The 12,952-nt window shown below is 35.4% G+C and overlaps 1 protein-coding gene across 2 annotated transcripts; it reads right to left on the bottom strand.

Moving 5' to 3' along the window:
* Window positions 1-559: 559 nt before the first annotated feature.
* LOC111790766 (RNA helicase family protein) lies at window positions 560-12,238 on the bottom strand. 2 transcript variants are annotated; one of them, XM_023671815.2, is made up of 16 exons: window positions 11,887-12,238; window positions 10,892-11,037; window positions 10,523-10,622; window positions 10,213-10,431; window positions 10,017-10,112; window positions 8,421-8,696; window positions 7,788-7,991; window positions 7,550-7,705; window positions 6,568-6,660; window positions 4,158-4,372; window positions 3,604-3,763; window positions 3,013-3,286; window positions 2,739-2,931; window positions 2,429-2,615; window positions 1,238-1,606; window positions 560-942 (listed from the first exon to the last, which is right to left on the bottom strand). In XM_023671815.2, the coding sequence occupies exons 1-16, from the start codon at window positions 12,166-12,168 to the stop codon at window positions 811-813; spliced, it is 3,102 nt and encodes a 1,033-aa protein (XP_023527583.2). In that variant the 5' UTR covers window positions 12,169-12,238; the 3' UTR covers window positions 560-810. The 2 variants fall into 2 exon arrangements, with proteins under 2 accessions (XP_023527583.2, XP_023527585.2); XM_023671817.2 differs by lacking the exon at window positions 11,887-12,238 and having other exon boundaries at window positions 10,523-10,626; window positions 10,892-11,032.
* Window positions 12,239-12,952: the final 714 nt, after the last annotated feature.

A 12,952-nucleotide genomic window follows, 5' to 3' on the forward strand; every position in this document is an offset into this window, starting at 1 on the left:
TAATTAATTATAATTTATATTAACTCAATATTAGGTGGGTAACTACAACTAGTTTATAATTTTACAAATATATTATTACATTTGGATCAATTATTTAAATTAAACAAAATTTGAATTATTATCCATACGTACAATTTTGTTTTCGTTAAATTGTTTTTTTTTTTTAACTTTGTTTAAATTATTTGTCTGACACAAATAATTTATTTTAATTTAAACATGAAATTAGAAATTTGAACTGAATTATGCTTAGTCTAATATTTAAAACTTACTTTAAAATAATATTTTGGTAAAAGTTTTGATTATTATAATTTTGATTAAATTAAAAGTTTAATCTTCTCACTTTTAAATTTATATTAATTTAGTACATGAAGCTTAAAATTAAATTTTCAATTTTCTTTGTCCAATTGGTTCATACAATTTAAAAGTGTTTAATAATCCTTGAACTCTTAAATTTATAATCAATAAATAAATTCCTTAATTTTCAACATTTGTATAATAAGCCATTGGCCTAATCGACATTTATTGAAAAAAACAATAAAAAAAAAACTAAATTATCGAGTTGAACGAACAACACAATGAAGTACGGGTTAATCACGTCTTCAAAACACGAACAGCTAAAGTAAATGAACTAATCTTTCAAATACCGCAACGCCCCCCAACCAAAGGATCTGTTCTATTGATTAGAGATCATTATATACCATATTCAGGTAAGGGTACCCAAGCAGAAAGAACAGATCAATCCCTTTGTTATAGTCTAAGAATCCCTTTGTTCTATTCTAAGTAGTTGATACTAGAAGAAGCAAGCATGAATTAATGATGTACAACTTGACTGTGCAGTAACTCGACTGCAGCTGCCACCACTCCCTTTCCTTCTGTAGTAATGTCAAAACTCGGCTCCTCGATCTTCCTATTCAAAAGCTTGTCAAGTTCCCCGCGCAATTTCTGAAGAAACGAAAGAAATGAAAACTAAATCAATATAAGGAACCAACCATCATATATTTACTCTTTTTCACCCTTGGATATATAAACTCCCCTCTTGTATACTCTGCCTGCAATGGTGATTCAATCCTAGCTATCTAAATTGGACATACGTATGCAGCTTTCCAACGAACAAACAAGTGGTGAATGCAACAGAAGTCTCTAGAACAGCCTTTGACAAATCCAAGTCTCTTTGGGAAAAATGAAAATTTTGCAGGGCCAAACAAGTAGAAAATGAATTATGTCGCGAAGAATTTACCTTTATTAAATCTAAAACATTCTTTGAAGCAGAGAAATGGAGGTAGCCACCGAGCATTTCAATGCCATCTCCAGTTTTGGTAGGTACAAGATTACCACCAAACAACAACAGGGCATAATCTGATATATTGGTAGAGTCTCTAATGTATATACTAGTTGTTTTGACCTTCTCGCTGTAAATCATGTAAGGCAGAGGGAAGATATGAACCCCTGCATTGACAGATCCAGGATGAATATCCACTTTCCCAACTTCCTTAGTATAGAAGGCTGTCCTCTTTCCTCTTCTTTTACATTGTACGACATTAGGGTATAGTCCAGCACAAAGCACTGCACACACCATCTCCAAATCGTGACTGTATTGGTTGTATGCCTGCAGCACAAGTGTCATTTATGTTAACCTAGAAACGCCTGAAATTCCTTAAAAAGAAAAAAAAGAAAAAAAAAGAAAAAAAAAGAAGACTTCTTCCAACTTCTAATCCAAAAGGAGAATGTACGAAGGGAGGACAGAGGCTGAAACCAATGGCAAAGGACATGAGAGATGCGGAAAAGAAAAAATCCAGCGTGTCAAACTTGAGAATTCATGAAAACAGCCAAGTACTTCTTCACAAAAACAATGGAACATTAGCAAAGTTCAATCTAGAACGACATCTAACAAAAATGTGAACAAACAACCAGCCCTCAAGGAATTAAACTTCACTGAGATCAAAACTTAAGGATTGGATGCAAGATAGAACTCAAGGTCAATGCATTTTATTCAGTTGCAGAATTGCATAAAAAATCTTCAAGCATTTAGGAGGGAAAAATCCTTCTCTTTACAGGCTACTAATTCTTCTGTGTCTACGCTGTGTGTGTGTATTACTACACATGCTTACTATTAACCAACACCTAACTCACTAAGTTCATTCTGTTCAATACCGATAGGCAGATATATATTGTTGATGCCAACTAGTTGCTAAGTTACTACCTTACCATTCGGTCCACATGATGGCTTAGGCAATGCATCAAATATATTTACCAAATACCAACTTCATAAATCTTGTTAAATTATGAATTTTTCTCTGTTTCAAACAAGCTTAATGCAGCTGTACATCAAAACTAATCAGTTCAATGAAACAATTGATGTGCTGCACACAGTTGATTTAAAAGGGGACCCAAAATTTCCCTCCCTAAATAAGCTTGACAGAAAGCTTACACTTGGACCCCTGGACTTGTTCACAAAGCCAATATCAGATAATAGATCTAGAAACTGCATTCTCATGTCATCCATCATCTGCAAGGTAACTGGAGATAAGAAGTTTTCCCAGCAGAACGATCTTTCAGCTCCATTTCTTTTTGCATCCTTCCATCCTTCAAAGGCTTTAAGAAGGGCGACGTGGTCACTGCAATAGGTAGTTTTTAATTCCAATTTCAGAAATAGAAAACAAAAGAATCTCACAACAAAACAAGCTGAAAATCCTCCGCAGTACAGAAGGGTATTTTTTATCACACCAAAAATTTATCACCTGCAAGAATCACCCGAAAATGATTTCTTTGCATCATTTGCTTCCTCTTTCCTATTAATGGGCAAAATAAATGGATCGCGGTGAGCCAGAGCAGCAGCAATGGTCAAGGCAGGATTCAGGCATTGAAATATAGAACCCATGAGAAGCATCTTCCCTATATTTGGGTCCAGAGGTAATGAGCAAAGATGACGACCTGCAACATGGCTTGGAAGATTAGTGATCACAATTCTACATTCAAAAAGAAAAAAAAAAAAAAAAAAACATCATTATATACCCAGTGGTGTAAGCTCCTCCATATCATCTAAAGCACCAATTGTTTTGAGAAGGTCAATGGCATTCTGGACAGCAAGAGGGTCTGGTGGCTGTAATGCCTGTGCCAAAAATGACCCAGCAGTTCCTAGCTGCAAACTTTTGATATGCAGACAAAGTTCTTGTAAAGGAGTTCTCAGAATTTCAGGTAACTGATACTGAAGCATTGCGTCGTGGATAATTTTTGGATAGAGTCTATAACAAACACCAGGTTGCACACGACCAGCACGACCTCGCCTCTGAAAATTTTGCAATCAACTCACAGGAAAAGCAATTTGTAAACCAAACAACCTAAGAGCATTAAATTTGGATATCACAAATTTGTATTTCCAGTATTCTTATTTCATTCATTTACCGACAAGCAAGGATATACTTGTAGGAGAGGGTTTCTTAAAATGGTCTTTTGATCCTCTTTTCGGGTTACCCCCCCCACCACCACCTTTAGACTTGCTCTCCCAGCTTGTTACGGGCGCATTCATTGTACTTTCATAATGTTCATTTTCTGATTTCTAAAAGTGTCATAAATTTCAATTTACAATTACAAGAAAGTGAATACCTGGTGTGCTGAAGCCTTGGAAATCCATGAAGGTAGCAGACAAGCGAGTTTGTTCAGAGCATCATAACTCGTTTCCTTTGCTTTTCCACAATCTATGACATAGACAACGTCATCTATGGTGATACTACTCTCAGCAATGTTAGTTGCCAGCACAATTTTTCTACAATGGTAGACAGATGTTGGTTAAAAGGAGAAAAATTTAGCAAATATCAAGATTTATTCTTCACAAATTCGAAATCCATGAATTCCTGAGGAACTAAAAATTCCTTTGACATGATTACTCCCAGTTGGCAGATGGCTCCTTTTAACTTCCATCACCTCTTACCGAACCTGAATCTAAGAGTTCTTTACTACTATGCTACTTCTAGTTACTTTTAACAGTTTTAAGTATGGCTGGAAATCCATTGAACAATTATCAAAGTCTTGAAAAAGAAAAAGAATTCCCTTGCTTTCTTTTCAGCACATTAAGAGGAGGAGGAGAAGGAGGGGGGGGGGGGTAGAAGGAAAAGGAAAAAAGGATTCTATAAGTTCAACTAGCAAAGGGTCAAACTTACCTTTTGGCGGGGGGAGGACTATCAAATATTTCTCGCTGATTAATGGTTGGCATGGAACCATGTAAAGGAAGGATTAAGAACTTTCCAGAATCTCCAAGATAACTGTTTGCTTTAACTTTGTCGAGTAGTTTAGAAATGTCATCCCAACCAGTAAGAAATACGAGTATAGCACCATAACCTTCATGGCGACAAATATACTCAATAGTTGATTCCACCTGCAGCGGATCAACACAACTGATTATATGGAAGGAAAATCCATGCTTAGAAATACAGTGATCTAGCGAAGAAAAAGGAGGGAGTCAATTAAAATTGAAGAGCTTGAAAATCTCAATTGTCAAATTGAAGCGAAGTTCTCAAAACTGATATATTTTCATCTCTACCAAGTGAATAGAATGAGGAAAACACAAAACAGCGAGAATGTTTTTGGATAGGAAAAACAGTGAGCATTTAGGTTCAGTTTTTAATCTCCAAGAAGGCAATTAGTATGCGGGAATGAGAATGTAATGCCTAGGAAGATTATGTTTGGTATGCAATAATAAGATTAGATCTAATTTAGGCTTTGTTTATCTATTATCAAAAGTTGAATTTTACTTTTTACAAAATTAATTGTAAAAAGTTGAATAGACTTTTTTAATAACAGTTGTTTAAAAATTACTTCATACATTCATCCTAAATATGAAATTCATTGTTTCAAGTAAGATGAATGATTATAAACTGTTTTAAAAAAAGAAGCGAAGTAATATGTTTTTATATTAATTATAATCAGTGGGCTTGTTTTTTTTCTTTAGGCACCCAGTTCTTTTTTGAACCGGAGACAACTTTTCATTGAACAAATGATAACATGAAGTATTTCCATATAATGGGTTCTTTTTCACGAATTTTAATCTTATCAACTCCTATATTTAAATCAAAATGTAGAGACTAATGCAAAAAGATACAAACTCTACAAGGGAGTGAAAAATAGAGCACAATCGAACACAAAAAGAACCACTACAGAGAACCAAAAAAGAACAAGATACAGAAAAGAACTTCCACAACAAGAAACACCAAGAAAATTGAATAAAAAGATACTAGCAAAAAGAGCCTAAAGGACCAAACTCTGCAACCGAACCAAAGACTGCACGAGAATCCAAAATTTTTGAACAAAAAACAACAAAAAAGAAGGGGGAAGACACAAAGATCTGAGCCTACTATGCCCCAAAATATCAAGCAAGAACCACTAAACCCAAACCGCAAATGCAATAGAGCAATCAAAGTTTAACAACAAATTCCCTGAAAATTAAAGGGAGGAGTTCATGCATCTCGAGACCACAAAGATTAATATGTGAAACACTGATGAGAAGGAGGAGTCTCTTTGTCAATTTCTTGAAATAATGACACTAAATCAACACCAAAAGAATATTAAACAATAATTGTTTCAATAAGCTTAAGAGTAGATTTCACACTACTGAAACTAACTTCATATTCATGGATCAACAACATAACATGAGAGAGAAGGAGAACCGGTAGGATCCTTTACTCCTTTAGTGAAACACATTTTCCCTCTTCTCATATACTATACTTGATGGGTTGTCTAAAGAGAGTTTGAAGGTTTTTTCCCTTACCATCTTGATGAGTGGACTTGGCAGATTACTTTGCTAAAGTCAGCATCTAGTGTTCCAATAGGGTCCAAAGACCAAAAAAGGGCTTGAAACTCTTAGCAACAGAGATTTGTTTATTTTCTTTTTTTGTCTGATCTTTCTGTTCTATTTGGATGGTTATAGATTTTTAGGGGAGGAACTCTTGTCGGTTTTCTTTAGTTGTGGGTTTTCTTTGACTTTTGGTTATCTTGCTGCTTTGGAGTATTTGGCTAGTTTGTTGCTAGTTAGTTCGCTGTTCTGGTGAGTTCTTTGTTGGTTTTTTCTTTTGGTGACCACTTTCTTGGCTTTTTTTTCTCTCCCCTATGGAAGATCGTTTCCTGAACTTTTTTTTCTCTCTTTTCATCAATCAACGAAGAGTTGTTCTAGTTAAAAAGGGATTACCCTCTAAAATCAAGATGCATAAGTTACAAGATGGAGTATCCAACATGGTTTGAGAAACCTAACCTTCCCATTATGCAGTGAAGCCAACGGGAGTTTTATATGATATCCAAATCCTTTGTCCTTTATTTCTCCCTTTTGTTTCAAATTTTATAACTTTTGCAATAGCTGAAAGAAGATTTCAGAGGGAGGAAAATGAAAATTCCATTTAGGCCACCATTCAGTCAGATTCTTGTCGTCCCCCATGTTTTGTAACTCCATCTCATCAGTAGTATTTTTTTTCTTTAAAAAGAAAAGCAGAAAAAGAAAATGAGAGAGAAGAATAAGACGATAACAAAGTAGCAATAGATTGATTCGTCTTCTATGGTTCGTTATACAATCCAAGGACATACCAGACTCAAATCAAGTTGTGCCCCAGACCAGGCTTCAAGTGACTTTCTCGTAGATGAACTATAAGCTTTGTACTGAGCATCAATATCAACATCCTGCAAAATAATAATAATAATGCTGCAGGTAAGTACCACTAGAAGTTATACATCAATTACACAGCTCTAATCAGGAATGATTCTAATATTTTAAAGGCTATGCACGCAATGTCAACAGAAGTACCTTGAATTGGTCAATCATTAGCCAAAAATATTTACTAAACCAACAACCTATTGCTGCTTCCAGCAGTGCCAATAATTTAGAAATGAAGTCCAACTAATCAAAATTTCAATAACATAAAATTGAAATCCACTGAGTGCATTAGAAATTACTTAAATGTTACAACAGCAAGAAACCAAGAAAAACAAGCTATTTGTACTGCATGTTTCACTCTCAAAGAAATTTTCATTTTACAAGAAACGCGAGCTTTTCATTTATATGGGGAACGATGAAATTTGAATTTTACTCTATAGTCAATACCTTCAAAATTTCTGCAAAACTCCCTTTTACTTGAAATTTTTTAACCCAAAGAAAGTCATTCTCGTAGTTAACTTCTCCAAGAATTTTAGAGATGAGGGCGTGATAGAAAGGTCATCGATGCTGTCTAGTATCCATTTGATTAGAATTGGTTCTAAGGGGACATTGAATTCTAACGAGAGGTTTTTCTTTGTAATCTTAATTTGTCTTCCCTTTCTTCTTTTTTTTTCTTGTCAAAGTCGATTGTAAAGATTTTCTTTTCTATGTTGCATTTTCTTGCTGTTTTAGATGTTATGTGGAGATCGGAACTCACTAAATGCCAACTTTCAAAAGAGTACAGAACAAAAAGGAACCCACAACTAAAACCATGCACAGTATAACATTCAAATATACCAAATAGCAATGCAACTAACTACGAGAATACACAACAAAGATAATTAAACATCAAATGAGCATTAGGGATAAGAATGCCTCAAATAATTCTGATAACGGATCCTTCTTGGATTCTTGTTGTCTCCTTCTTCTATTTGGATTTCCTTCAAAGTTTTCAAACTCTGACTTGATATTATAACGAGTTTTCTCCAGCACATCCTCTAAAAAAAACTCTGTCACAGAAAATGTTTTTCCCTGACATTACATAGTAACACCATATTATAATTCTTACATAATACATACTAAAAATATGTTATGAGAAAGATGTTGTGCATACTGGTATGTGTAGTGTTGGGGCATTCGCAAAGTATTTGGAGAACAAATCTGCATTAATGGTGGCACTCATTAAAATAAGACGCAAATCTGGCCGCTGAGGAAGAAGGTTGCGCAGAATTATTAATAAAAAATCCTCATTCATGCCCCTTTCATGTATTTCATCCACAAGCAAATGGCTAACACCAGTCAATTGTGGGTCCTGAACCTGAAATTAAAGATGAGGAGCCCCTAAGATTGTGTACCCATCACAACTTTGAGCAGAATAAGAAACCATGACCTTACCAAGGCTACAACAAGCACAACATTCAGACAAGCATTAAAACAGAATAGCAGAAATTTGGAGTCTATGAAAGGACTGGAGAAGTCGAGGATGTGTTCAGACGAACATTAAATTTCCATCAACATGAACAGCCAGGTATTAGTTTTCAACTGCTGGCTCAAAAATCAGTAAAACAGCAAGTCACAACTCACAAGCATTGGCCTAAGATTCTTTTTTATCCTGCTAGTTTCCGCAAGCACCCCTTACAGTCCAATTATAAATATACATAGCATAGATGACATTATTGAGAAAAAAAAAAGACATGCACTGGCTATTTAAAAAATATCAGAAATATGTGCACATGAAAATATATACCAACTGCCGGAGTAGAACTCCAGTGGTGCAAAATAGTAGTCGAGTCTGGGCTGATTGTTTTGCTTCCAGTCGTATTTGATATCCAACTGTTTCACCAAGACTTTCTCCCCTTTCAGAGGATATACGTGCAGCAACTGAAATAGCAGAGATGCGCCGAGGTTGGGTGCATATTATTCTACAATCAGCACCACGAAGTTTTGATATCTCCTCCTCCAAAATAAATTGAGGGAGCTGTGTGGTTTTACCACAACCTGTCTCTCCTGAAACAACCAATACCTGACATTCAAGACAAAAATTGTGGATAGTATTAACTAGAGAAATAAAGCCATAATGTCCCTTGAGTCAAACGTTCAAGGAAATCGACACTCCATGAAACAATCACCTTTGAGAAAATAGACACTTAATCAATCAATATAATAAAACTCAAAGTAAAAGATATAGAATATTAAAGGGAAAGACAAAAATTGATAGCCTTCTGAAACGGCTGGGAGTTTATCTCCAATAGTTCTATATGCCCATATATTCCTTCTTTCTTCCATTTTATGACCTTGGCAGCTAATAATTTTTAATAATTTAGTGCTAATTCAAGTTATCTCACATAACTCCCCACGTACTAACTAATCGAACCCAACCTGATAGGGGAATTCCAACATTTCTTTTTTTTAAAGCTGGTCATCCTATAAATTCACATGAAACCCACTTGGGCTCCATCATCAACACTTGCTCCTCTTTTTTCTTTTTTTTCTTTTTTTGATAAGAGACAATTTCATTGATGATTGAAATTTACAAAAGGGATGTAATATCCATGGTGTTTACAAAACACTTGCTCCTCTTCTAAACTTGCAAGTAGACTGATATTGATTTATATGGTTGATTTAACCTATTTTCATAGGTTTTCTTATAAAAAAAAAATTAAAAACCATATTTTCAAAGGTTTTATCAGTCGATTCCATTACTATTTTCATCAAACTCATGAACAGCAACATACACTTCATCACTCCACAAGCAAACAATTTAATTTCATACGTGTTCGAAAATCTAAATCCATGCCAGTAACTAGTTTAATACCACTTGGTAGGAAATAACACGTAATAGTAAACCGAACAAAGTTCTAAATGCTAATACCCAAGCTAAGGGCTCTCTCCCCCATACTTAAACCCAAATATTTTCCTACTCCTACCTCACTCACACTTCCCTCTTCCCTTAAAACCACAGGAAATTAACTCCTCTCTCTAACAAAGTCAAACACACCCCAGCTACCCCATATAACTACCTAAATGCTTATTGAGAGAGTTCCAAGCTTGTTACTCGTGTCCACACTCTTTCTCGAGTAGTCCAGGCCTAAATCTCCACCATTGGACATGTTAAACAACCATGAACTAAATAATAAACAATTCAAACAATATCATATTCATGCTAAATGTTATGCATAGAATAGAGAATCACACGCAGCTTATATTATTCGTTCTTTTTGCTAAAATCAGGTGGAGAGAGAAGAAGGTGTTCAAATTTGCAATATGAATGTTAGCTTTCAAAAGTAATATAATGTTTTTACTAAAATAAATTTGAAGATCTATACAGACAAAGCATTCGCACCTGGTTTTCTGTCATTGCTTTTATAAATTCAGATTTTACATTGAAGGCAGGAAGCTTTTCTCTAAATGCCAGCATTGTTTTTAAGCCATCGCTTCCCTGCAATGCCCAATAGGTAACATGATATTTATGTTGGAGAGAGAGAGAGAGAGAGAGAGAGAGAGCATCATTACAAAAGAGAAAAGATAAACAAACTTACTTTCATCGCTTCCTGTTTCTGCTTAAGTTCAGCACTAAGTTTCTCCTTTGCTAAATCAGTCTCCAACTTGTAGACAGGTTTTGTGTTATTTATAGAAGTTGGAGTCTGTTTGCCTCCTTCAGCTGATGCAGTAGAAGAAACGCTGTGATCCCTTCCCTGACCCTGCAAGTCATCCAGAAGATTTCCAACCCTCCTCTCTATATCCGTAGTCATTCGAATCTGCAGATAAATTAAAATAAGTTAGACTCTGCTTAAACGAATTGGGTAACCAAAAAAATCGTTACAATTTATTAAGAGACAAAAAATGAACCTCCTTTTGTGTGGACCCATGTCGTTCATCGAGATCAGCCCGGTAATCTGGCAATGGAACTTTACTAACCACAAGGCTTTTCCCCTTATTATATGCATGGCTTTCTTCCACAAGCACAAAATCAGTAAAATAAAGTATTAGATGCCATCCTAGTTAGCATATACATTATTTTTGTACCATAAAAAGTACAAAAGGTTGCAAGCTTGCAACACATAAAATGCTGAAGTGCTACTAGTTAAGGAAAAAAAAAATCAATGATTCGGGGAAAAGAAACTGCGATAAGGAAAAGCTCAGCTTGCTTGTGTACTTATTTATAGATTTCAGAAAGCCTAATACTAGTTCTTGTAAAATATGGCAGTAGAAACGTACAAGTAGAGACCCTGCTGATGAGCCATATCGTAAAGGATTTCTTGGTCTCTTCGACTATAATTACGCTTAATTATCAACTCTTGTTCCCCTCCTCTTTTCATCTGGTCCATCTTAGCCCACCATTCATCTTCATTAAGAACCTCCATCTGCATTTAGGAGTTATTTTCAAGGGAAAATGTATTAAAATTCAAAATCATACATTAAATAATTGGACATTGAAACAGAAAAATATATAATTCAAACACTAATCAAGCCGTCGTTAAAAAATAAAAAGATACCCCAATAGATGACACCTCTAGAGATGGGACATGCACCAGACTTGATGAAAGGACTTGATGGAGAAATGAGGAATGGATTTAGATATCCACCAAACTTGATTCTATTTGATTTTTTTAATTGAAATAAGATTTCATATATAAGATTCAAACACTCGAACGTTTTAAGGGGAAAAAGAACCTTGCCCTTAGCACCAATATCATAATGGAATATTGAATGAAGCGGTCCCTTTTCCTGTGAATTGGCGAACTTTTAGACTCAATCCAATGACTCTATGTAGAGTACCCTGCTAACCAAGCCCTTTGGGTGGCATAACAAGTTCCCTAAAAAGTTAGGTTTCACAATTCGTTAATGGCTTAAAAGAGGGTAGGCACTCAATATAGAATTCAAAACGGAAATTCCAACATCACAGTTCCTTGACCATACTTCAAAGAAATCCAATGTTTTTTCCTTCCCCTCACATATTGATTTTTGTAACTACAGTAGCTTGTACAAAATTCGACTGAAGGGGCTTCGTATACACAGGTAGAGAACGATTAACCCAATGATCTGTCCAAACATTAGATACAATCAGCTAAGCCTAATGCAACGACCAACCCAGCTAACTGGGCTGAACAGTTACTTAATTTTCGTTCTCCCCCTTCACGAACAGATCATCGCTGTCCTCAGCCATTTTCCAACTCTTGAACGATAAATAGTCGAAAATTTATAAAGAGCACCTCAGCAGCATTTTGTCGCAGACGCTCAGCGCGCCAGACCGGGTCCCACCAACGTTGCTCGCCTCTACCTCCGCCGCCTCTGCCTCCGCTGCCTCCACCTCCGCCGCGTCGGCCACCGCCACGTCTTCCTCCAGATGAGCTGCCACGACGGCCACCTTGATAGTTGGGCCGATATGACATTGCGAATGCTGAAATAACTGGCCGAAGTACAGAAAGTCGAGGCAGAAGAAATGGGCGCTTCCAGAGCAGAGAGTGACTAGAAACGGCGGTTCGGAGGGACATGAATTTATAAAGCGAGTGAAATCGCCCTCGACGGTTGTAGTACGTGGCGCTGCCAACGCTGGCGCGAGAAATAGTAAATGGTTCGAGACTCCAAAGCCACTTCCATATTTGTTCTTCATTTTTTTCTCCTTTTTCTTTCTTTTTCTTTTTTCGATAAAATATATCATTTTAATAAAATTGAAGAATTACAGTAAAACATTATTAAATTTTGATTTTTTTTTTTTAAATAAATCAACACACTTTCTTAAGTAGTTAATTGATCTCCTTTAAATTCTAAAATTGATTTTGACGTCTCTGTGGTTTGTTGTTTATTTTTTAAGTTAGGATCGAATTATGAATTGGTGGGTACGAACTTAATGGACAATTCATCTACGTACCAAATAAAATGATACAAAATGAACATGATATATTTTCCAATATATATATATATACACGAACGAGCATCTAATCTCCTCCATTAAAGTATAATAATAATTTATATTTAAAAAATATAACATAACAAACGCCTTTACATCACTTTAACATTGAGTGTCGATGTAGTGCGTAAACACTAACTATGTTTTCTGAACAAAAATCGAAATGTTGAAAATTTTATTTTGTACTTTTTATTTTGTGTCGACTAACTTGTTGAGAATGGTGAAAGTAGGTGAACTTAAATAATATATCATTTAATGTATAATAAATCATGAATAAAACGAGTATGCCCCATCTTTTCACCGAGGTTTCGAGTTTCGTCTCCTAACCGACATTTGTTTGTTTTAAAAAATACAACAAATGGGATATG

Source organism: Cucurbita pepo, chromosome 3 (assembly GCF_057944985.1).
Source record: "Cucurbita pepo subsp. pepo isolate OVF chromosome 3, ASM5794498v1, whole genome shotgun sequence".
In the NCBI taxonomy this organism is placed as follows: Eukaryota; Viridiplantae; Streptophyta; class Magnoliopsida; order Cucurbitales; family Cucurbitaceae; genus Cucurbita; species Cucurbita pepo.

What these genes read in the sequence shown, in the direction of transcription:
- LOC111790766 (XM_023671815.2), bottom strand. Translation starts at nt 12,168, where the DNA reads ATGTCCCTCCGAACCGCCGTTTCTAGTCACTCTCTGCTCTGGAAGCGC. An exon ending in GGAGGAGCTTACACCACTGG is followed by an intron (nt 2,932 to 3,012) that starts GTATATAATGAT and finishes GCCATGTTGCAG; the next exon opens with GTCGTCATCTTTGCTCATTA. An exon ending in TTTTCGGGTGATTCTTGCAG is followed by an intron (nt 2,616 to 2,738) that starts GTGATAAATTTT and finishes TACCTATTGCAG; the next exon opens with TGACCACGTCGCCCTTCTTA.